The sequence below is a fragment of the Pyrus communis genome, chromosome 1, assembly GCF_041283825.1.
Source record: "Pyrus communis isolate YQ-2024b chromosome 1, ASM4128382v1, whole genome shotgun sequence".
In the NCBI taxonomy this organism is placed as follows: domain Eukaryota; kingdom Viridiplantae; phylum Streptophyta; class Magnoliopsida; order Rosales; family Rosaceae; genus Pyrus; species Pyrus communis.
Genome location: NC_142565.1, coordinates 15147106 through 15171715, shown reverse-complemented (window position 1 = coordinate 15171715; position 24610 = coordinate 15147106). Strand labels below are relative to the sequence as shown.

The following is a 24610-nucleotide window of genomic DNA, read 5'->3' as shown; positions in this document are numbered from 1 at the left end:
AGGTCATCTTTCAAGATATAGTCACCAAGAGGCAGATTGGTGAGGGTTTCTTCCTAAATGGGTTGTACTATCTTTCAAAGGATCTTCCAAAACCTAAGAGTCTTCAAGGCAGCTCAAGCCCTTCTTAAGAAGAGCTACTTTGGCATCATCGTCTTGCTCCCTCAAGCCATGCTTTGTCCATTTTGTTTCCCACAATGTGTAAAAGTAGTTTGGAGTGTGATACTTGTCACTTCTCCAAATCTACTAGGTTACCTTTCAATTCCTCAGTGTCTAGACCTAGTAAATTGTTTGCACTTGTTCATTCAGATATCTAGGGACCTACAATTGAATCTTTTGATGGTTATAAATACTTTGTAATATTTGTGGATGATTATTCAAGGATTACTTGGTTATATCTTTTAAAGTGCAAGAGTGAAGTCATGAATGTGTTTAAAGATTTTCATAAACTTGTAACAACTCATTTTGGTTGTTATATTCACACCTTAAGGTCTGACAATGGCACTGAATACATGTTAAATAACATATCTCAATACTTAAGTTCCCACGGGATATTTTGTCAAACAAGTTGTGTTGGCACTCCTTAACAAAATGGAGTGGCCGAGAGTAAAAATAGGGATTTTCTTGAGAAAACTAAAGCCTTAATGTTACATATGAATGTTCCCAAGAAGTTTTGGTCTCAAGGGATTTTTTCTGCTACCTATTTGATCAATAGACTACCTAGTAGGGTGTTGGATCAAAAATCACCCTACGAAGTCATGAAAGGAAGAAAGCTTGACTTGTCTCATTTGAAAATTTTTGGTTGTACTTGTTATGTTCATGTTGCTTCAATACACCGTGACAAGCTTGATCCAAAAGCTAGCAAATGTGTTTTCTTGGGATATTATTCAACACAAAAAGGTTACAAGTGTTACAATCCTTCTTCAAGGAAAATCATTGTCTCAAGGGATGTAAAGTTTGATGAAACTACACCCTTCTTTAAACAACCAGTGAAGGGTTTAAGTCAGGGGGAGAATGCCTTCGAAATATTCCCTTTACCGAGTCCAACAACCAATGAGGAAAATATATCCATGTACACTGACAGAGAACATGAGAATTCTCTAAGTCATGAAGAGGAAACCTTGCTAGAACCATCAATTAAGTCACCTACATCCCATTCACCTCCTGAGGACCCTGAACAATCACATGTCTTGCCTCAAGGAAGAAAAAACCCTTCTCGTGATCGTCACCCTCCTTCAAGGCTGCTGGATTATGTGACTTACACTGCAATGTATCCTATTGCTGAGTATCTTTCATACCAAAGGGCGGCACCAAAGCATGCAGCCTTTCTCAATTCCATATCCAATGCTTCTGAACCAAGAAGTTTTCAGGAGGCAATGCAGCAAGATGAGTGGAAGAAAGCTATGAAGGAAGAGTTGAAAGCCTTGGAAGTTTTCAGGAGGCAATGCAGCAAGATGAGTGGAAGAAAGCTATGAAGGAAGAGTTGAAAGCCTTGGATGACAATAAAATTTATAGTCTTATCAAGCTACCACTAGGAAAAAAGGCAGTGGGAAGTAGATGGGTGTACAAAACCAAGTTCCACTCTGATGGCATAGTGGGAAGTAGATGTTGTTATCTGTTGCAATTAACCATGCATGGCCTCTATATCAAATGGATGTCAAAAATGCATTTCTGAATGGTCAACTTGAAGAAGAAGTTTACATGAAACTCCCTCCTGGTCATCCTCAATCAAGTGACCCCCAAGTTAGTCTGCAAGCTACACAAATCCATTTATGAATTAAAGCAATCCCCTCGTGCTTGGTAGTCAAAGTTGAGCTCAGTTCTTGAAGAAATTGGCTTCAAAAGAAGCAATGTAGGTTCATCTCTCTTTGTTTGAATTTGTCCTAGTGGAACCCTAGTTGTTCTTATTTATGTGGACGATCTCATTGTCATTAGTGATAATTCCAGTGAAATTGTGTTACTAAAGAACACCCTTAAGCAGAAGTTTGCCATCAAAGACCTTGGGACACTCAAATATTTCCTTGGCATTGAAATGGCAACTTCTAAGAAGGGAATGTTTTTGAATCAATGGAAGTATATTCTCGATTTGCTTCAAGAAGTGATATGGTGGATTGCAAACTTGCCTCTACACCCCTTGACTGCAAAACACAAAATGACCATGGATAAAGAAACACTCACTGATATCAGTTACTACCAAGGGTTAGTTGGGAGACTTATTTATCTTACAATAACAAGGCCGGACATTGCCTTTGATATCAGTCTTGTGAGTTAATTTATGCATTCTCCAACAATGGATCATTTGCAAGTTGTTAAGAGAATACTGTGGTACTTGAAATGTTCTGTGGGACATAGTCCTTTGTTGCAAAACAATACTCACACTCACATCCTTGGTTACATTAACGCAGACTGGGCAGGCAACTCCTTGGATCGCAAGTCAACTATTTGTTTCTGTATTTTTGTTGGAGGTGATCTGGTAAGTTGGAAAAGCAAGAAGCAAAGTGTGATTACTCGATCCATTGCTGACGTCGAGTATAGTGCTATGGCAACTACTACTTGTGAATTAATCTAGCTCAAGGGCCTTCTTTCTGATTTAGGGTTTCCTAGCTCTCAATGAATGACTCTTATGTGTGATAACCAAGTAGCCATGCATATAGCTTCTAATCCTGTTTTCCATGAGAAGACCAAGCATATCGAGGTTAACTGCCATTACATCCGTGAAAAGGTTCAATCAAAGATCATACAAACTCGGTACTCCGAGTTCTCATCAGTTTGCTGATATCTTCATCAAGCCATTGGTGACTGCCGCGTTTCAAGGTCTTTTGTCCAAGCTTGGATCAATCAATCTCCTCAATCCAAGCTTGAGGGGGAGTGTTGGAATAGATCAAAATCACAAGGAAATCTCAAGTATGGGTTGTAATTATCACTATAGATAAGTTATGGGTTAAAGTGATGGCTACAACCTTACAACTTGTCACCTCACTTCTTGGTCAACCATGCTTCTTTTTTTGTCAATGTTTCTCCCTAAAATCTGGGATTTCCTTACTTGTATATTGTTATTTGTTTAGCCTTTGTTGTGTCTGGTCTTTTAGGACAGAAACCATGTGGTAGGTAGTGGCTGAAGTCTACATTTTGTAATCTGTTCTCCGGCTCTTTATAAGAGCTTTGTTCTCTCTCTTGTAAAGTTCATAATCAATATACAAACCTTGAAATTCAATAGATGTGCATGATGTAATCAAGTGTGCAACAATAATTTATGCATACAAAAATGTCCATATACATAATAAAGAAATTGATTAATTATATATGCGACGAAAGCGTAAAAAACAAAATCATCCAGAAATTAAAGAAGTAAGTACCTTTGAACGGAATCATGCCACGTTTGACGAGTTCACTGTATTGCAAGTACCCCATGAAGCCACAAGCAGAGGCAGTCCATAACACAACCTCCGAATGCCTAATTCTCAAGCAGCTTTGCACCCAAAGGTCATGATACCATCTGCAACTACGCAAGTAACTTGCGGCACTTGAGATGAGGAATTGATCTAGCCACCAGCTCTTTAAATGGACCAAAACAAGTTTTCTTAATGGAATCACATAAAGCTAGAAGATATCCTTATCCGAATGAGGCAACCCATCCGGTATGGTCTTGAACACAAAGTCCGGTAAACCCTTAACGGAGTCGGGACCTTTTGACCAGATTAAACGGTTGTGGTTGAACTTGGTGTTAACAAAGGTTATGTGGAAGCCCCTTAAGTGAAGAAGCTTGGCTAACTGCATCATGGGGTTAACATGGCCTTGTGCTGGGTATGGGACAAAAACTGTATGCCCTTTTTTGGTTGCTTGTTCTACTGAACTCATCATCTCTCTTTCGTATTTGCTAGAAACTCGGAAAGAACTCAATTTTGAAGTCTTTAGTCTTGTGTAGTGAAAGATAACTTGATCTTGTGCTAATTATAGAAAATGCGGGGGCAATCTTCTCTTCCGAACCTAATAATCAATTCAGTGTTTTTTTTTTCTTTTTATAGTTTTCAAATTAAAAATGATAAATACATACATTTTTTTTCCTCTTACACACCCTACAATTTGATAATTATAAATAAAGAAAAGCGTGCAAAAATCAGCTCCCATTTCAAAGTTCATATCAAGAAACTTTTATCAAACGTAATTTTTGTTCAAAATTATTTTATTCACACACCTTTCTGTTAGTCTAATTATCCAAAAAGAGTTTGTTAGACATGTTGCTTGCAGGGAGTTTTTTGGAATTGGCATGGTCGATTTCTTGATCGTTCTTGTGTGCTCGGATGACTGTCCCTCTTTGGTTGGAATATGGCTCTTTCATTGTTTGTATCTCCTTGGCCTCTTAAGTTGTACACACTTGTTAAAAGTTGTTTGGTAACTATTTTCTGTTTTAATTTTATATGAAACTTTCACTACAAGATAATTGGGCACTGCGCACAATAAATTATACGTGCCCAATAAAGCAAAAGGGCACCAAAATATGAGCCCATAGGTCAATAGTAACAATGCAGCAACAACAATCCCATATGTGCGCTATATGGGCGTGTCCCTTGGTTGTAGCGGACAATAGGACATTTTGTGCTCAAGGGTAAGCACAAATAATGGTTTTTTTTGTGTCTCTGTTCTGAGATGGCATGCACTTTGGTGAATTTTGAGACGGTAGGTCATGAGGCTAGTTTCAGGTTCGAGGGCTCGGAACGGATCCATTGACATTACAAGAGTCGAGCGACCGTGTCCATATCGGAAGTCCCCATGTACTAGGTTTTGATATGGAAGTGCAGTGCATGTTTTGACATTATTTTAAAATTAGAAAAAGAAAACTTAAAATGGCTACGAAACAAGTTTCCTTTCAGCACAAGGGAAATTCAAAATAAAAAATTGAAAACAAAAAGATTATTAAACGGTTGGATAGCTACATCAGGAGTAAATGACAGTTCCTAAGGGTCAAAACTAGACCTGGCAATTTATTACACGACCCGTTAACACGACACGTAAACGACACGAAAATAACGGGTTTCGGGTCAACACGATAACTAATCGGGTCATTATCGGGTCACACGATAATAACCCGTTAATAACGGGTCCTTAACAGGTTTACACGAGAGTGACACGCGGGTAACCTGTTTCGACACGATAAGAAAAATGGTATTTTGATGATTTTAATTTTTTAAACTACTAAAAAAAACTTACTATAAAATGCAATAGATATAATGAATATGTATATATTGTTTATTAATTATTATTCTATTATTATTCTATATAAATTTTAAATTTTAAGTTTTATTTATTTATTTATTTTTATAGTATATTATAGGCAAAGATTGAGATTAAAAATCATAAAACACATTAAAAATAAAAATATCAAGTAATTTAAAAATACCAAAAACATAAAAAAAATTATAATAATTAATTTCCCGCCTAATATTTCAAGAGTTTCATCCATTTCCCACCTAATATTTGGGAAATTTTGCAACCTATATCCATCCATTTCCCGCCTAATGTTTAACCCAAAGACAGCTTTTTTTTTTTTTTGTTTTATCTCTTATAACATTTTAACTTGAATAAAAATAAAATACGTAATAAAAAACATAAATGTAATTTTATTATTAAATATCATCACATACTAATTGAAACATAATCTAATTAACACTTAAAATATATAAATAATTAATATATTTATTCCAAGTCATCAAAATGATAAGATTCACTAACGCTTAAAGTTTATTTATACTTTCATTAAGTATAACATCAATGCGTATCCCATCAAAATGATGAAAGTATGAATAAACTCTTAAGTGTTAGTGAATTTATCGTTTTGACGGGATATGTATCCTACAAAACAAATTTCAACAATCCAACCGTCAAACTTGTTTATACATGCTTCGAGATCGCATAATCCAAAAATTACAAAAAACAAACATTCAGAGATGAAGTAATGAGACAAAACTTTTCAACGGTTATAAACTAAAAATCACGATTTAACGGTTATTTTAACTCCGATTTTGATGATTTTTTACAGCTACACTCTTTGACCTTATATGAATACAATGAATGAATTCGATCTTCAATTTAAAATATTGACACTAGTGGATACCACAAATCTTATGTTATACTTAATGAAAGTATAAATAAACTTTTAAGTGTTAGTGAATCTATCGTTTTGATAGGATATGCAGCTTAGAAACTAATTTCAACGATCCAACCGTCAAACTTGTTTATATATGCTTCAAGATCACATACGCCAAAAATTGCAAAAAAAAAACATTTAGAGATCAAGTAATAAGACAAAACTTTTCAACGGTTATAAACGAAAAATCACGATTTAATGGTTATTTTAACTCCAATTTTGATGATTTTTTACAGCTACACTCCTTGACCCTAAACAAATACAATGAATGAATTCAATCTTCTATTTAAAATATTTACACTAGTAGATACCACAAAATCTTATGTTATACTTGATGAAAGTATAAATAAACTCTTAAGTGTTAGTGAATCTATCGTTTTGATGTAATACGCACCCTACGAAACTAATTTCAACGATCCAACCGTCAAAATTTTTTATATATGCTTCGAGATCGCATACGCCAAAAATTGCAAAAAACAAACATTCAGAGATCAAGTAATGAGACAAAACTTTTCGACGGTTATAAACGAAAAATCATGATTTAACAGTTATTATAACTCCGATTTTGATGATTTTTTACAGCTACACTCCTTGACCCTAAATGAATACAATGAATGAATTCGATCTTCAATTTAAAATATTTACACTAGTGGATACCACAAAATCTTATGTTATACTTGATGAAAATATAAATAAACTCTGAAGTGTTAGTGAATCTATTGTTTTGATGAGATACGCATCCTACGAAACTAATTTCAACGATCCAACCGTCAAACTTGTTTATATATGCTTCGAGATCGCATATGCCAAAAATTGCAAAAAACAAAACATTCAGAGATCAAGTAATGAGACAAAACTTTTCGACGGTTATAAACGAAAAATTACGATTTAACGGTTATTTTAACTCCGATTTTGATGATTTTTTACAGCTACACTCCTTGACCCTAAATGAATACAATGAATGAATTCGATCTTCAATTTAAAATATTTACACTAGTGGATACCACAAAATCTTATGTTATACTTGATGAAAGTATAAATAAACTCTTAAGTGTTAGTGAATCTATCGTTTTGATGGGATACGCATCCTACGAAACTAATTTCAACGATCCAACCGTCAAACTTGTTTATATATGCTTAGAGATCGCATATGCCAAAAATTGCAAACAAACAAACAAACATTCAGAGATCAAGTAATGAGACAAAACTTTTCGACGGTTATAAATGAAAAATTACGATTTAACGGTTATTTTAACTCCGATTTTGATGATTTTTTTACAGCTACACTCATTGACCCTATATGAATACAATGAATGAATTCGATCTTTAATTTAAAATATTTACACTAGTGGATACCATAAAATATTATGTTATATTTGATGAAAGTATAAATAAGTGTAGATTTTTAAAACCCTCCAAATCTCATGAACAATGTTATTTATTTGAGTGAAAAATTAATAATAATAAGTGTGAAAAATGTAATCACTCGTAATGAAAAGCTTTACAACTTTCATTAAGGGGTCAACTCCGAAATTTAGTATGTATATACTAATTTAGTATTATGTTTTACATTTTTTTGGGTCAAATTATGTTTTTCTTTTCATTTTTATTGATTTAAAATATAATTTTCTTAACGGGTAACAGGTCGGGTCATATTACCTGATAATATTAACGGGTTGATTTCGGGTCGGGTCATATTACCCGTTTACTTTAACAGGTATTACACGACACGACCCGTTAAGCTATCAAATATGACACGAAAACGACACGAACACAAGAAACACGACACGAATGCCAGGTCTAGTCAAAACTCATCTCTACTTTTCTCTTATATACTAATTATAAATGTTTAGAAATACTGATCTCCATTCATCTTGTCTTCTGGTCTTCCCATTCGCAGAAGCCAAGTTCCAGACCAGCTCATCAATATTCATACCATTATTTGCGTATCGCTTTCCTCTTTTGTCCTTTTGTATCCAAGATAATATTGAAACAGACAATGGGAAATTCTAATCAAACTTACGTGTTCCTCGTTGACGGGCCAATCGTCCTTTTTTTCTCACATGCAACTCTATGCGGGTCCTTCGAATCTCTAGTTGCTTAATGTTGGTACTATAAGTACTAGCCTTCATGCACAACCTCACGCACCTATAGAAAATATTTTTTGAATCACGACGTGATATTTGCAACTTACACGTTTTAAATATATTTATATGCGTGAATTGCTTCAATAATTTTTTTTAATGACAAAAAGAAAGTCAAATATTTTAAGTAAATGAATAATATTAGATCATGCTAAAAGAAATCCCTCATAAACCAATCAAAGCAACTGAATCCACATAATAAAATCGGTCTTTTAATTCCCATCTATAATTTTGGAATTTGCATTAAGAATAGAGAAAATAATATCTAATAAGGGTGTGTTATCCACACACCCTTTATACTTCTCACACACCCCTTATTAATTTCTATCCGTTGATCTTCTTTAGTTCATTTGATCCGAATGTCGAAAACCAAAAAGGTATGAGAGAAATAAAAAGGGGTGTGTGGAAATCACACCCCTATTTAATAAACAACTAATTGAATCACATTACTGCTATCTCATTGTAAGACTAAGCTCACCCCTCCCTCCCCCTTAGTGTAGATAACATCATTTTTCAGAAAAAAAAAAAAAAAAAAAAAGGATCATTTGACGACTAATTGAATTACATCATTATGTGCGTGCGAAAGACATTTTTTATAATTGGCACTACGCGTCTCTTAAGTGTTTAAAAATAGAGTAAATAATATTTAATAAATAATTGATTGAATTCCATTATTGTGCGCATGCGAAATGCCTTTTTTATCACCAGCGGTACAAGTCTCTTAAGATATTTTGCTTTTAGTACATCCATATTTTTACACTAAGGGAATGAGGAGTTCGGCTAAGTCACACAATGTCAGCCGAATTTGGTATCAAATTCGTAATTTATGAGATTCGAACCTAAGATGTTTTGAACGTATTTTAAAATAGAGAACAACAACTAATTGAATCACATTATTGCTAGCCCATTGTGAGGTTAAGCCCACCCCTCCTCCTTAACATCATTTGTTCCAATAAAAAAAAAAAAACAATTTGACAACTAATTGAATCACATTATTATGTGCGTGCGGAAGATTTTTATTATAACTGGCATTACACGCCTCTTAAGATGTATTGGACGTGTTTAAAAATAGAGAAAATAATATTAAATAAACCATTGATTAAATCACATTATTGGTAGCCTATTGTGAAGTACTAATTATAAAAATAAAATTAAAAAAAAACTATACAAAAAAATTAATTATTAAAAACACTATTTATATGACGAAAATACCCCTGCATTATTTTGGGCTACTTTTGAATTTTTTGTTAGGAGGGCATTTTTGTCCAAAAATATTCATACATCAAATGGTTTTACAAATATATAATTATTACCAAAAGAAAGAAATCATAATTACCCGCTGATGTTGATCCTATAGTTTCTTTGTTTTTTCTATTTGATTTTGTACTATATTTACAGAGTTTATCAAGTTTGATAATTAGCACGTCGTTGCATTGAATTTTGAACCCTCTGTGATGAATTCGCAATTTGACGTCTGTGTCTTTGTTGATTGCTCCTACGAAACCTTTCCTTTGATTGTTCTCGAGAATTGTGAACATTTATTTGCCCCAATCAAACTTTGTCATTGCCGACCTATACGAAGAAATTGCAAAAGAGAATGAATTTTAGTTTTTGTTTTTTAAAGAAAAAAAATCATATTGAACTACAACGAAGGTGCAATTGTAAAATCTCCAACCAAAATGCAGGTTTAAGTCTTATGTATTTTGATTCGAGTGAAAAAAAATAAAAATAAATAAAAATAAAAATAAAAATTGAAACATTAAGCAGCAAAACACTGAAATTTTAGTCAATAAAAAAGAGTAGAAATGCAATTAAGATGACAACCTGTGATATATTACTTCCATCACATCCCTCCATACTTGATCTGTTGAAGTCAACTTGGAATTTTGGGTATTCCTACATGAACAAAAAAAAAAAAAAAAAAAAAAACACGATAATTTATTTTGGAAAAAAGAAAAGAGAACATGAGGATTGTGAATTGTCAAAAAATGTAACATATGAAAGTGATGTTAATAATAAAAATTCATGTCGAATAATTCATACAGTACCATTTATGTGTATATTGTGAGTTACAAATATTTTCCTTTTGTTTGGCCAATTTATTTGGCAAAGAGTGGATATTAGATATGCATGCTTTTGTTGAACTTAGAAGGAAGTCTGAGTAGCAGGGGTTTAGGAGTCACAGCATGCGACATATAGAGTTTTTCCCATTCATATTTGTGCATGCATAACGATATTTTTGCTACAAAACACTTCGTTGAAATGGAAGACAAACACTATGAAACACTTCATACATGCTCAGGTTTAAGACTTCTATATTATTGTCCGAGTCGGAAAGTGTTTTTTTGTGAAGTTAACTGAACCACACTAACGTAGAATGAAAATTGAAAGCCATTAGTTAAAAATGATTGGTTAGGATTTTTAATGGAAAAGACATTTAGCCAAATTTCACTTACATTTTCTCAAAAACAATGCCCTTTGCATTGCAAGATCCATAAATATAAATGAAACCCCAAACGTTGAAATCCAGAATGGAGTTACCTTTACTTCGTCAATGATGGCCAAACAAAAATCCTAAACTTTGCTATTTGAAAATTCGTTATCTCCCAACTATGGACTGGAAGTCCGGAAGCTGAACACACAGATTGTGGGTCCCAAATGTACTCTATCTTTACGACCAAATCCTGCAATGAGAACGTCGTTCCTGCAAGCGGCGACAATAATCAGTATAGCCCGAAAAAAATCTAAAATACCAAATGCAGCCATTAACAAAAAAAAAATTGAGAGCAATCTTGAGCCACATCCTTCCCTTATCTCAACCATTACTCTATCTAAACTCGAAAATTATAAAAACTGCATCGAAATAACATGGTTGTACTCTACCTTTACGGCCAGATGTGGCAATCAGAACGTTGTCCTGCAAGCGGCCACAATAATCAGTGCAACAAAAAAAAACAAACTAAAATATGAAAGCAGCATTTAACATAAATGCCAAATTCTGGCAACACAGTTTTTCTCCACTAAACTCACATTTTCCTGAATCTAGTTCAAGCGATCATCATTTGGCGTCAATACCACTGCATAGTTAAACATCCAAATACGGTAAGAGACATGTCTAAAAAAGCATCTAGCTAAATCTTACTTACATTTTATCAAGGACAATGGCCTGTGTGTTGGAAGATCCAAAAAATGGTTTCTTTGACTCATTTTAAAATGAACAAATTTAAATAGGCATTTCAGGAAAGACATAGAACTGGTTTGGTACTGAGGTGATTCTGAAAAAAGCTGCTATAAAAAAAAGCTGGGAGCTGTTTTTGTGTTTGGTAAACACTCAGCTTCAGCTTTTTTTCACAGTTTTGGGTGAAAAAAAGCCAAAAACAAGAAGCTGCAAAACCCAGCTTTGAAAAACCGACTTTTTTTCACATCTGTTTTACATAAAAATTTACCAAACACTCTAATACTGCTTTTTTTTTTCTTTTTCAAAAGCTCTTTTACAAAAAAATTTACCAAATACTCTGCTGCTTTATTTCATAGCTGCTTATTCTCACAGCACAGCAGAAACAGCTTTTTTTCAAAGCACAGCAATACCAAACCAGCCCATAGACTAACATGATTGGTTTTATCGTACCTTATAAAATCTTCATCCATAAGTTGTTTGCTTCTTTCTACAATTTTGATAATAATATGCATTGCACATACACAAAAATGATCACAAAAAGGTAGGAGACCGATATTAAAGGAAGCAACACAAATTAATGCAGCGTTGGGTGATGAAACGTCGAAAAAGAACCTGTGCAACTTCACGATCAAAGTAAGGACCATCATGTCCAAACACTAAAGCCGACTCTTATAATCTTGGAGCTACAATGAATCAAATAAAGGATAGAGCTGCAATGAATCAAATAAAGGCTATGCATCAGAGCCTGCTATGTCACTTTCAAAACAACTTTGCACATGAACGAATTAAACCCCGTAGGTTGAAGATGAAATTTGCAAGATAAGTATTTTCTTGTTGGAAATTAAACAGTTTCCCTTGATTTTCTCGGGAACCAAACACACCAAAGATCATTATTTGTAGTAGCCATCGATGGAATAAATCCGAACTTGCATCTTCAAATTCAAGAAATTCCCAGAAAGAGAGAAAGAAAGGGATAGAGTAGTACAAACTTGAGAACGTGCCCCGATCTTCTAGATTCCCTCATTATCCAATTACCAATTCAATCAACAATCCCTTCAATTCACTCAATGAATTCATGTATAGGCAGAAAGATCGTCAGAAGAGGATCAACTTTCTCTTTTAGGCCGAGACCAAATTTCGGCGGGATTGAGCGGAATCTGCAAAACTTCGCCAGAAACTGTTTTAGGCTCCAATCTTTGAGCGCAATTGATTTTGAGGTGTGGGTGTCATATCAGATGGAAAAGGGTTCTGATACGAATCTATAGGCTCCAACCTTGCACGATTACGTCCGTATGAAAAAGTTATGATGAAATGAAGTTTGCGGAGTGAAGAAGAATTAAGGAGAAGGAGAAGAAGCACAGCATTGCAGCTACTGATCTGCAAGCAGGGAGGAACAAAATGGGAGTAGATTTTTTCCCCGTCCTGTTACCATCATCTTCCATCCCCTCTTTTCACTCTTCTTTTTGTTTTATTTTCTATATAAAAAATTCAAAACAAGATGCAGACATGGTGTAATCCAACCGTTTAAATAGGAAGGGATGTAAGGGGAGAGAGTTTAAAAGGAGAAAGAATCATACTCCAAGAAAATAAGTTGTTTAGCATTTTTTATGACAAAATTATAATAAATAATTATTATTATTTAAAAAATACTATTTATATGACAAAAATACCACTACATTATTTGTTTTGGAGGCATTTTTGTCCTAAACTTTTTTGTGAAGCCAGTGACCCCAAATTGGTTTTCTGGATTTACATATAGATATAAAGGTTATTCATACCAGTAGCGTCCATCTTTGTTTTGGTTCTTTCACTTTTAATCTTCACAATGCATTTTTTTCTTCATGATCATTTAGTGTTAAAAAATATCCCCACTAAAAGAAAAGAAAATTATGGATGTGTTTTTGTGGCATCATTAGTCTTCGTTGGACTATATTGGACTGGTTATTAGTGAAGTCTCATATTTGTTGCAAAGAGTGACTAAGTTTAATGGGACTCGCGTGGACTTGCACCTTCACTAAAAGGTCTTAGCCAACCCCCCCTCCCCCACCACAAAAAAAATGAGAGGATTGTTAGTCCCATCTTCTCCTTCGTTCGCCATCAGCAGCCTTACCAACATGTTGGAGTATAAGCATGACAGCTGGTTCAATCATTCAAGGTTGCTGAAATGAAGAAGGAGAAGAAATTCGAAATTGTTCTAAGTGTTAGGGTAGGAGTTTATCAAACTGTGTATTGAACGAACAAGATTTAAACATCTTAATAGTGTGTATCTTGCCACGTGTCCAGTTAGTTAGAAATTAAGTGAAAACATGTGTTGCACGTGATCATAGTCACGATGCTGTGATGAAATTGCGACGGCTATAAAGTTGAGTTTGTAGGCGAGTTTGATGTAATCGAATCCAACGTGAATCGAAGAGACCAACGTACTCTCCTTCTTGAAAATTCTTCTCTGTCATTCCCTCTGCAAATCCATTTCGATTTTTGTTGAATTGATCATCATTTCTTAGAGAAATCTAGCTCAGAAATAGATCAAACACTAACATGGCCCAGGTTGGACTCAAAACTAGGAGTGAATCTGTCAATTTGTGAGTGTTTGGCTGGGTTTTCAACGAGAACTCAGAAGCTTAGAAATGGCTAGATCTAGCACCGATCTTCGTGCGCCAGTGGTCACTAGTGTCAATTATGAATTCTGGTGTATCAAGATGAAAACAATTTTCAAATCTAACAATCTGTGAAGCTTTATTGAAGATGGCTTCACATTGTTAAAGGAAGGGGAGGAGATGGATGAGAAGCAAGTCTTTGCTAATCAAGATCTCATCTCCAAAGATGCAAAGGCATTGGGACAGATACAAGGTGTTGTGAGTGATGAGATCTTTCCTAGAATCGCAAACCAAGAAACTGTAAATGATGCTTGGGATGTGTTTAAGCAAGAATTCAAGGGTGATGCTCAAGTCATGGCTATGAAACTACGAAGTATTCACCGTGATTTTGAATATGCTAGGATGAAAAATAATGAATCTCTCTGATAATCAAGCTAGATTATCTGGTCTTGTGAATAAGATGAAGATGTTTGGTGAAACCTTGCCAAACAAAAGACTAGTTGAGAAAATGTTAATTAGTCTAACTTCAGCATATGATAATATTGTTTCTGTTATTAAGGGAACTAAGAAAGTGGATGAAATTGATCCAAATGAGGTGGTTGCAACACTGAAAGGGTTTGAGCAGAGATTGATAAGACACACTGAAAATAAGGAAGTGAGTGAGAAGGCATTTAGCAGCCTTAGTATCCAAAATAAAAATGGATCATAGACCACTGGATATAAGGGGAAGAAACCTTTCAAATCTAGAGACAAGAAGGGAAACTTTAAGGGTAATGATAGGTCTCAAAATGTTGTCAAACCCTGGTAAAGCAAGAAGAATACAAGATAAGCCTATAAAATTTGTGGAAACATGCACTATGGTGAATGCAGATTCAAAGGAAAGCCTAAGTGTCACAACTGTGGGAGATTCAATCATTTTGCTAGAGATTGCAGAAGTAAACCAGTTCAACAAGTTCAAGTTGCACAGAGAATCAAGAAGGAAACCTCAATGTTCTTTGACTGCAATTATCAAAATTGAGCATGTTTGGTATATTGACAATGAATGTAGCAATCACATGACTTCACTTAACCCTATGTTGATCAATATGGATAGAAGTGTTTCAACTATAATCAAAATGGGGAATGGACAAATTATTCAAACTTGTGGGAAAATGAACCTTGGTGATTGAAACCCAGAAGGGCACCAAACACATTAAAGAAGTAATGCTTGTACATGGCCTGGATGAAAACCTCCTAAATGTAGGGCAAATGATGCAGCATGGTTATTTTCTATTTTCTATTATTTAGAGATGATCAGGTTGCAATCTTTGAAGATAGGAGTTTGGAGAGTCATGTTGTTACAATACAAATGACTGGAAATAGATGTTTCCCATTGCTCATGGAAGATATGAATGGTTCTACACTAAAAACCAGTTGTGAAGGTGATGCTTGGGAATGGCACAAAAGGCTAGGGCATTTGAACTTCAATAGTTGGCAATTGTTATCAGATAAAGAAATGGTGATGGGATTGCCAAAACTCAAGAATCATCTGGAGTATGTGAAATGTGCATTGTAAGAAAGCAACATAGAGATGCCTTCAGTATAGAACAGATTTAGAGAGCAAGCAAGCCTCTGGAATTAATCCATTCAGATGTTTGTGGACCAATGCAGGTCAAAACATTTGGAGGAAACAAATATTTCTTGACCTTCATTGATGATGCAACCAAAATGTGTTGGGTGTATCTTCTGAATCACAAATCAGAAGTGTTCAAAGTGTTCAAGAAATTTAAAGCCATGGTTGAATTGCAAAGTGGCTACAAAATTATGAAGTTAAGAAGTGACAGGTGAAGGGTACAACTCACATGAATTTAACCAGTTCTGTGAAGATTTAGGGCTTGAGAAACAGTTGACATTGGTTTATTCTCCACAACAAAATGGTGTTGCTGAGAGGAAGAATAGAACCCTTGTTGAAATGGCTAAAAGCATGCTCCATGACAAACATTTGCCTTATGAATTATGGGGAGAAGCTGTTAACACAGCTTTGTACTTGCTTAATAGATGTCTAACCAAGGCAGTGAAACACAAAACTCCTTTTGAAGCTTTCAGTGGCAGAAAACTAGGTATTCAGCACTTGAAGTGTTTGGATGTATATGTTATGGTCACATACCTGGACAATTAAGACAGAAGCTTGATGAGAAGGTTACAGAATGTACAATTTGAGTACCAAGAAGATTTTTCTGTTAAAAAGTGTTTTATTTGATGAAAAGGGTGTTTGGAATTGGAATGCAGAGAACTGTCACAAGCTAGCATTTCCTGTTAATCTCAATCTACCTGACTGATCATGGAATTCAACTAGAAGAGAGCAAGGGTGCAACACATGTTTCAACTGATTCTCAAAATGAGAGTGGTGAATCAAGCACAGTTAAGACTACACCGGTCAAATAGAGATCTCTGAGTGAAATCTATGCTAGATGCAATGTAAGCATGATTAAACCAAAGAATTTTAAGGATGCTACTACTGATATAGCTTAGAAGAAAGCAATGGATGCTAAGATTGAGATAATAAAGAAAAACAAGACCTGGGAATTAGTTGACAGACCATCAGGCAAACCCATTGTTGGAGTGAAATGGATCTGCAAGACCAAATTGAATTTGGATGGGACAATCCAGAAGCACAAGGCAAGACTGGTTGCTAAGAGGTATAGACAGAAGCCTCGGGTTGATTTCAATGAAACTTTTGCTCATGTTGCAAGATTAGATATCATCAGAACACTCATAACTTTAGCAGCTCAAAAGAAGTGGAAGTTGTATCAACTAGATGTGAAATCGGCTTTTCTAAATGGTGTGCTGCAAAAGGAAGTCTTCATTGATCAGCCAAAAGGTTATGTTGTGGAGGGTGCAGAGTTTTGTATGAATTAAAGCAAGCACCAAAAGCTTAGTATGAAGAAATTGATGCTCATTTGCATAACAGTGGATTCACCAGAAGTCCTAGGGAATCAACATTTTATATGAAATCAAGGGGAGGAAATGAAAGCATCATTATCTATATCTATGTAGATGACATTATCTATATAGGTAGCAGCACTGAGTTGCTAGAATAATTCAAGGTTGACATGATGAAGAGATATGAAATAACAGACTTGGGAGTGCTATATCATTTCCTTGGAATGGGAATTCTTCAATCTGAATCTGGAACTCTCATTAATCAAAGGAAATATGCAGTGAGTCTATTGCAGAAATTTGGGTTGAAGGATTGCAAACCTATTAGCACTCCATTGGTTGTGAGTGATAAACTCAAGAAAGATGATGAGAGTGAGAAAATAGATGAGAATGTCTACAGATAATTGGTTAGAAGTCTGCTGTATCTAACTGCAACTAGACCATATATCATGTTTGCAGCTAGCCTAATTGCTGGATTCATGCATGGACCAACCAAGAAGCATTTGGGAGCAGCTAAGAGAGTGCTCATATATATACAAGGCATATTAGACTATGGGATTGAATATGAGAAAAGCAAATAATCAATTTTCATAGGCTATTGTCACAATGATTAGAGTGGTGATGAAGTTGATATGAAAAAACACTTCTGGATATGCATTCTCATTTGGAAATGGGGTGTTATCTTGGGCTTCAATTAAACAACATAGTGTTGCTTTGTCAACAGCTAAAGCTGAGTACATGAGTGCAACTAAAGCAACCACTCAAGTTGTGTAGTTAAGATTTGTACTCCAAGATTTTGGTGAAGAACAAGCTAAAGCAACTCTTATCTATATATTTGTCATTGCTCAGAAAAGAAATCCAGTGTTTAATTAAAAAACAAAACACATTGGAAGAAGGTATCACTACATTGGAGAAGCATTGCAGTCAAACATCATCAAATTGATATATTGCAAATCAGAAGATCAACTTGCTGATATTTTCACCAACGCTCCTCCCAAAGATCGATTTTGTTCTCTCAGACAGAAGCTTGGAGTTAAACTAGCTACCAGCTTAGAAGGGAGTGTTGGAGCATAAGCATGGCAGCTGGTTCAATCATTCAAGGTTGTTGAAATGAAGAAGGAGAAGAAGTTCGAAATTGTTCTAAGTGTTAAAGTAGGAGTTTATCAAATTGTGTATTGAACGGACAAGATTAAAACATCTTAATGGTGTGTATCTTGCCACGTGTCCAGTTAGTTAGAAATTAAGTGAAAACATGTGTGTTGCACGTGATTATAGTTACGGTGTAGTGATGAATTCACAACGACTATAAAGCCGAGTTTGTAGGCGAGTTTGATGTAATTGAATCTAACGTGAATCGAAGAAAGCAATGTACTCTCCTTCTTGAAAGTTCTTCTCTATCATTCCATCTGCAAATCTATTTCAATTTATTGTTTATTTGATCATCATTGCTTAGAGAAATCTAGCTCAAAAATAGCTCAGACACTAACACAACAGAGCCTCACCAGCAGCAGCTTTTCCTACGTTCTCCTTCTTTCTCTATCTTCTCTTTGCACCGATAGCCCCACCCACCCCACTCCTCTTCTCCGATAGTGGTGGGCAGTTGTTCAATTCCCCGTTCGTCTGCTTCTCTGTCTTCTCTTTGCACCTACAACCCCACCTATCCCACTTATCTTCGTTGTCATGCGAATTGGGGATTCGTCTTGCAGTCTTTGGGGATTCTTCCTGATTCATCTTCCTTTGTCTGTTTGATTACTGTTGTTATGTCATTTCATGGATCTATAGGAACAAGTTTGATTTTTTGGTGTTTGAGTTGTTATTTAAACTTGATTATGTTTGATCAGGTTTACAAAATATGATTTTTTACATATTTTTCTTCATTACATTTGAAATGTTAATTAATTTGAGGATTTGGGTTCTCCAAAATAAGTGTGAACTGGGGAACTAAATCTTTATATTGGTGTGTGTGTGTGTGTGTGTGTGTCTATATATATATATATATATATATATATTTCTGGGATTTTCAATTGCGAAGTGTAAAGTTTATCTACCTTTAAGGTGCTTGAAGAAATGCCCAACTGAAATCAAATTTGATTGGTGATTCAACTGATTTGGGGATGTTACTCATTACCTCTATTGGTTCAATTCTTATTTTTTTGAAAAATAATTACTTAGTTTTCTGTGTGATTTTGGTTCTCGCATTTAAGAATTCCAATTTTAGTGGTGTTACTGAACAACTTGTTGCCTTGCTGGTTTGGTATCTTTTGCAACCAAAGAAGTTAAATTCTTTGTTTGTAGTCGCAACATTTTCTTGGGGTTACTTTTCTATCAGAGAGTCAAAACTCATTCTTTTGAAATTCAGATTTGTTCTTTCTTTGCATGTTGAGATGAAATGAACAATTGGAAAACAAAGTAGTTATATCAATCACTCACTTCCCTGAATTCACTCCCATGATCTTACTGTTTGCATGGACTTATAAGAAATTGGGCTATTCCTCATATACCCAATTAGTTTTATAGAGGAATCTCAACTTCTTCACAAGTTCTGCAGGTGGAAACACAAAATATGGTATCAAGTTTCCATAGCCACATGTTCTTGGTTTTTTATTGCTACACAAAAATCATGAAGTATTGCTGCTTGTTTTGTGGACACGAGAACTATTAGATGTTAATATGTTCTGTGGGTAATACATTAGCTATAAAGCATTTTGGATTTTTTTTTTTTTTTTTTTTTGGCTGCAGTATTTTGGAGATTATGATGTTGTTTAAGAATCACTATTTAGTCAGTTGAATTTTTGTAAATGTTACAAAGCTTAATTTTTCATAAGAAAGAAATATCATAATGGGGAAAACTGTTACTCGATGGAAAATCGATTACCCAACTAGTTCAGCTATGGGGAATTATCGTTCTGAGGATTTTAAGATTTCGGGTTTGGAGAAAACAAATGAGTTCGGTTATGGGTATGACACATCCGAACTAATCTACCCCATTGCCATCGACCGTACCTATAATTATGGTTTAGTCTTACGAGTTAAGCTTGGAATTGAGGTAGGGATCATTTCACTTGCCACATTGGCTTTACATATAAATACTACAAAAAAAAAAAAAAAAAAAGAGGGGGGAAATGCCTGAGAGCAGTTCCACTGTGGTGTATTACCCGGTATACTGGGATGGAATAGGGCCAAATAGGCCGGGACTTAAGGTCCAACGTATGCCAACCCGAGGGATAGGCTAGGCCCGATAGGGATTGCCAGCCCAATAGCCCGAAGGCGACCTAATGCAAGCGTCAGGCGCATACGCTTCAAACGCGCGTGGGCGCGCGTCTTCCGACACAAAATCAGGGGTGGGGTCCACGGCATTTTTTCTATGATGATACCGTTGGGGAGGCCACGTGGCTTCCCCATGTCCGTTGGATTTCAACGACAATATTTTATGGACCGTTGGATTTCCAACGGAAAATAAAATTTAAAAACCTCATTTAATTTCAATTGTTGGATCTGAGATCAACGGTCGACGTTATTAGGCATTGTTAAAAATAAAAATAAAAATAGTTTAAAATTCTGAAATGTTACCGTTGTGCCACGTGGCACAATTTGGAGTGTTGGAATTCAAATTTTTTTAAAATCCAACAACAGAGATTAATTAGGTGAATAAAAATTTTAAAAAAATTTAAAAAATTAATAAAAATCCTAAAAAAAAATATGAAAAATTAAAAAAAAAAAAAAAATTTTACTTTTCTATAAATGCCTTCTCATTATCATCTACCTTACATTTCATATTTTCTCGTCTACTTTCAACCACATTGCTATCTTTCTCTCAAAGTTTCGATCCGATTTTTTCCAACAACATGACATAAACACACCAAATAAAATTAAATAAACACACCAAATAAAAACAAACACACTAAATGAAATTAAAAAACAAACACACCAAATAAAATTAAATAAACACACCAAATAAAAACAGACACACTAAATGAACTTAAGTATCTTGAGCTTGTTTCAATTCCCACTGGTGCTCTATCAAGTTAATTTGTCGGGCATTGTGCATATATGGCATTTGAAGTGCAGTATATCGTTGAATGAGCCTTTCATTGTAATGTTTATCCCTTTCTAATGGCTCGTGTTGCACAGGTTCTTCGGTGGTGTCATGAGCACAATATATTTGTGTTCTGGAATTGTTCATCGTGTCTAGCTCATATTCATCAATGGCATCATAATCATACTCGTCTTCCACAATCATGTTGTGAAGAATGATGCACGTCATCATGATGGATCGAAGCGACTCTACATCAAACATTCTGGCAGTACCCCTGACAATCGCCCATCGAGCTTGGAAGATACCAAAACAACGCTCCACATCCTTCCTATACCCCTCTTAACAGCTTGCAAAGTGTTTTTCCTTTGCACTTCACAAACGTGGCACTGTTTTGACAAACGATGACCACCTTGGGTAAATGCCGTCTGATAGGATTAAAAGCACACCACAAAGTAGCACACAAATGTCCTATTGATTTTCCTTATCAACACTAACATTTGTCAATTGTAGCATATGAAAATAAGGGTCTTTCTCGCAGAAGATTGTTTTATCTAACTACTTAAAATGTCACAAAAACTGTGTTGCTGTCCCTACTGACCAGTCATCGAAAAATAATTATTAGACCGACTTACACTTATCTATAGTCTACGAAATTTTATATGAAGACACTAGACACACAGAGCTACACTCACACAAATTTTTGGGATTTTTGGAGTTGATTTTCTATTTAAAGTAAATCGAACAAAAACAGAACAGAAACAAATTTTTAAGTAGTTCACAAATTAAGAAAAACGAATTAGGGGAATTGCTATCCACCACCAAATAATCATGCAAACATGTTATGTTTCATTCAAATTCCTTTCATTTTCAGATGAAGATGCTCAAGTTGGCTCAATGTTAGAACTCAACTTATTACTCTTTCTTATGTAGTATGTTAAGAGAATGACGTTTTCAACTTAACTTAGTCCCTAACATGCAATTTAGAATGGCGTGTTCATAGATTTAACAAGTAGAAATCATTAAGAACGAAAAGAGTTTGAGTCATCACAAGGCATCGTAAGTACTAGCGTTGTCTTACTTATCCTAGAAATTGGTTCACATGTTAATCGCAATTAACAAGTACTACTCTAGAACATATGTAGGTCCTCATTTGACAAGGGTAGGCACACACATATTCATAGCATTAGAATCCTATATATGCTTACTAAGTATGTATCCGTAGAAAACACATAAAGAATTCATCAATGAGACAAGTAGTGAATCAATTTTCATCCGTTCATAAAAATAATTCAAACGAAATGTCATAACAAACTTGCAATCATATTCGGGGCTTCAAAACAGCCCCTAACTACTAAAAATTTGGTTACACAATCCTTAAGTTAAAATAAAAGATAGACATGAGTTTGAGAAAATAGAACCAAAAGAAATCGACTGAGGCTTTTTTCTTTCCTTCCTTCCCCAACGCTACTTTTAAACCAATTCTTGCTGCATCCTTTTCTTCTTCCTTAACTCACCCACTAATAGCCATTTAGTGATGACAATAAGTGAGAAGAAATGGTAAAACAATTGTAACTCCTTGGGTAGCCTTTATGCCAATTACTCACTCTTAATCCTCATCTTTAATTCCATTTCCTCTGATATTTGAATAGGTGTCAACTGGTTTGTTCTTGACTGCATCAGTTTTGGCTGCTAGATTTATTGGATTTATTGCTTTCAATGATTTCTTGTCAGTTACAAACTGCTCAGCCTCTTGGGAACCTTTCAGTGTTAAAACGGCCATAAATTCTTCTACAAAAATGATATTAACAATCCGCGAAATGCTCCCGAAAATAGACATCCGTAGCTTTACAAGGATATGAGGCTCATTCTCTAATTCATTCTGAGCTGTCTGTAACTTGCTTCCAAAGTCAGCTGACCTGCACAGGCAGTTTTGACGAATTTGTTACTTAAAATCCACTTGGGGTATTTTTCTTTTCTTTGCTTGACAAATCCTACAAAACACAAAAACAAAGTAAATAGCTCAAAAATATAAGGAACTAACTAAGAAAAGACAAGTGAATTTGATATAAAGTTTATATAAATATGAGCTTATCACCGTCTGCTAGGTAGTATGGCCCGTCGTACTTATGTCCGTTGACCCAGTACGTGACATTTGGTGCCTTTCCTTGCAAGACATCGTTGAACACTGGGGATTGGGCAAGGACATTAAGGTCATTTTGAGCTCCCGGAACCCCAAAAAAATGTGTGCCAAATCCATGTATCAAAAGATGCGACCGCCTCCAAAATGATACTTTTTGCTCATTTTCTGTCCCCATAAGCACCTTGCCATGCACTTGGACAGTTTTTCCAATCCAGTGCATACAGTTGATGCTTCCAATCATCCCAGGAAAACCTCGCATCTCGCCCTTCTTCAGAAGCCTTTGCAAGTCCATATCAGTAGGTTTCCGGAGGTACTCTGCGATGTAGATAGATTCGATTGCTCGGCAAAACCTCATTAGGGACTCAAGAATGGTTGATTTTCCCATCCTCGCTATCTCATCCACTTGGTCTGCAGATGCTCCATGTGCAAGCATCCGCAAGGCAGCAGTAATTTTTTGCTCAGGAAGGAGACCCATAGTACCAAAAGCATCATTCTTTTGCACAAAGTAAGAATCATGGTTGCAAACAGCAATCATGATTTTGTTGAACAAATATCGTTCCATTCTAAAACGACATCTAAAGTACGCATCAGGGAATGCACTATTACGGACAAAATAATCGTCCAAGAGTTCCATACCTCGTCGTTATCTGCTTCTATCAAGGTTTCCGGAACAGCTGGGCCTGCAGATCTGACCCACAGCTTAGATGACTCGACATGAATATGAGGCTTTGCCCATTCTTGCTTCATCATCTCTCCTTTTACGCTCGTCTTTTAGGCCACCTAGAGATTGAACATTCCTTTTGATTGGTTAAACAATTCTTCCTCTTGCTGATCGATTTCCCACATCATCCTTGAAGAAGAAGACATTGTAAAAAGGAAGCAGAAACTATGAATAATGATAGAGATCTTCAGAAAATTGGTGCGAGATTTCTGAGGATGGATGGTGTATTATATGGAGGATTCAGAAAGGATTAGATTGTAGATAATGTCACGTGGCATGCCGTCATTCGTTAAAAATCTGATTGAAATATGTCCTTAAATATTGTAAACAGATTGTGACACGTGGCGCGATGTGATTGGTTAAAAATCTTATCAGAAATCTATCCTCAACGATTCTGAAAAGATACCAACACGTGGCACAACGACATTGGATAAAAATCTTATCGAAATCCATCACCAATAATTGTCTTTTCGGATAATGACACATGGCGCAACGAGAACGATTAAAAATCTTATCTGAAATTACAAATTAAATTATTTTGTATTATTTTATAAATAAATAAATAAAATACTATTATTTTATTGCCTATTGCCAGGGTTATTCAAGTGTAGGGGTGGAAATGCAAAAGGCAATTACTGTTCATTAAGGGTAATTACTGTTCACTGGGTGGATTAAATAATGAATAGCCTGGGGGCACCTTTCCCACGCTGGAACTGCTCTGAGGGGGAGCAAT

General features: G+C 35.3%; 1 protein-coding gene, 1 long non-coding RNA gene and 1 pseudogene across 9 annotated transcripts; 1 reads left to right on the top strand and 2 right to left on the bottom strand.

The window, feature by feature from the left end:
- Positions 1-755: 755 nt before the first annotated feature.
- LOC148699234 (uncharacterized) lies at positions 756-1472 on the top strand. The gene has a single exon (XM_088693594.1). It carries the CDS (start codon positions 756-758, stop codon positions 1470-1472), a length of 717 nt encoding a protein of 238 aa, XP_088549720.1.
- A 1647-nt stretch (positions 1473-3119) lies between these two features.
- Positions 3120-3858, bottom strand: LOC148699233 (7-deoxyloganetin glucosyltransferase pseudogene; annotated as a pseudogene).
- Positions 3859-9486: 5628 nt separating this feature from the next.
- LOC137721381 (uncharacterized) lies at positions 9487-12897 on the bottom strand. 8 transcript variants are annotated; one of them, XR_015965528.1, is made up of 8 exons: positions 12450-12872; positions 12077-12174; positions 11915-11951; positions 11317-11363; positions 11170-11203; positions 10828-10990; positions 10111-10182; positions 9487-9858 (listed from the first exon to the last, which is right to left on the bottom strand). It is a non-coding gene; the product is annotated as an uncharacterized LOC137721381 (long non-coding RNA). The 8 variants fall into 8 exon arrangements; XR_015965532.1 differs by having other exon boundaries at positions 12454-12872; XR_015965527.1 differs by having other exon boundaries at positions 11915-12174; positions 12454-12897.
- Between the last annotated feature and the right edge of the window lie 11713 nt (positions 12898-24610).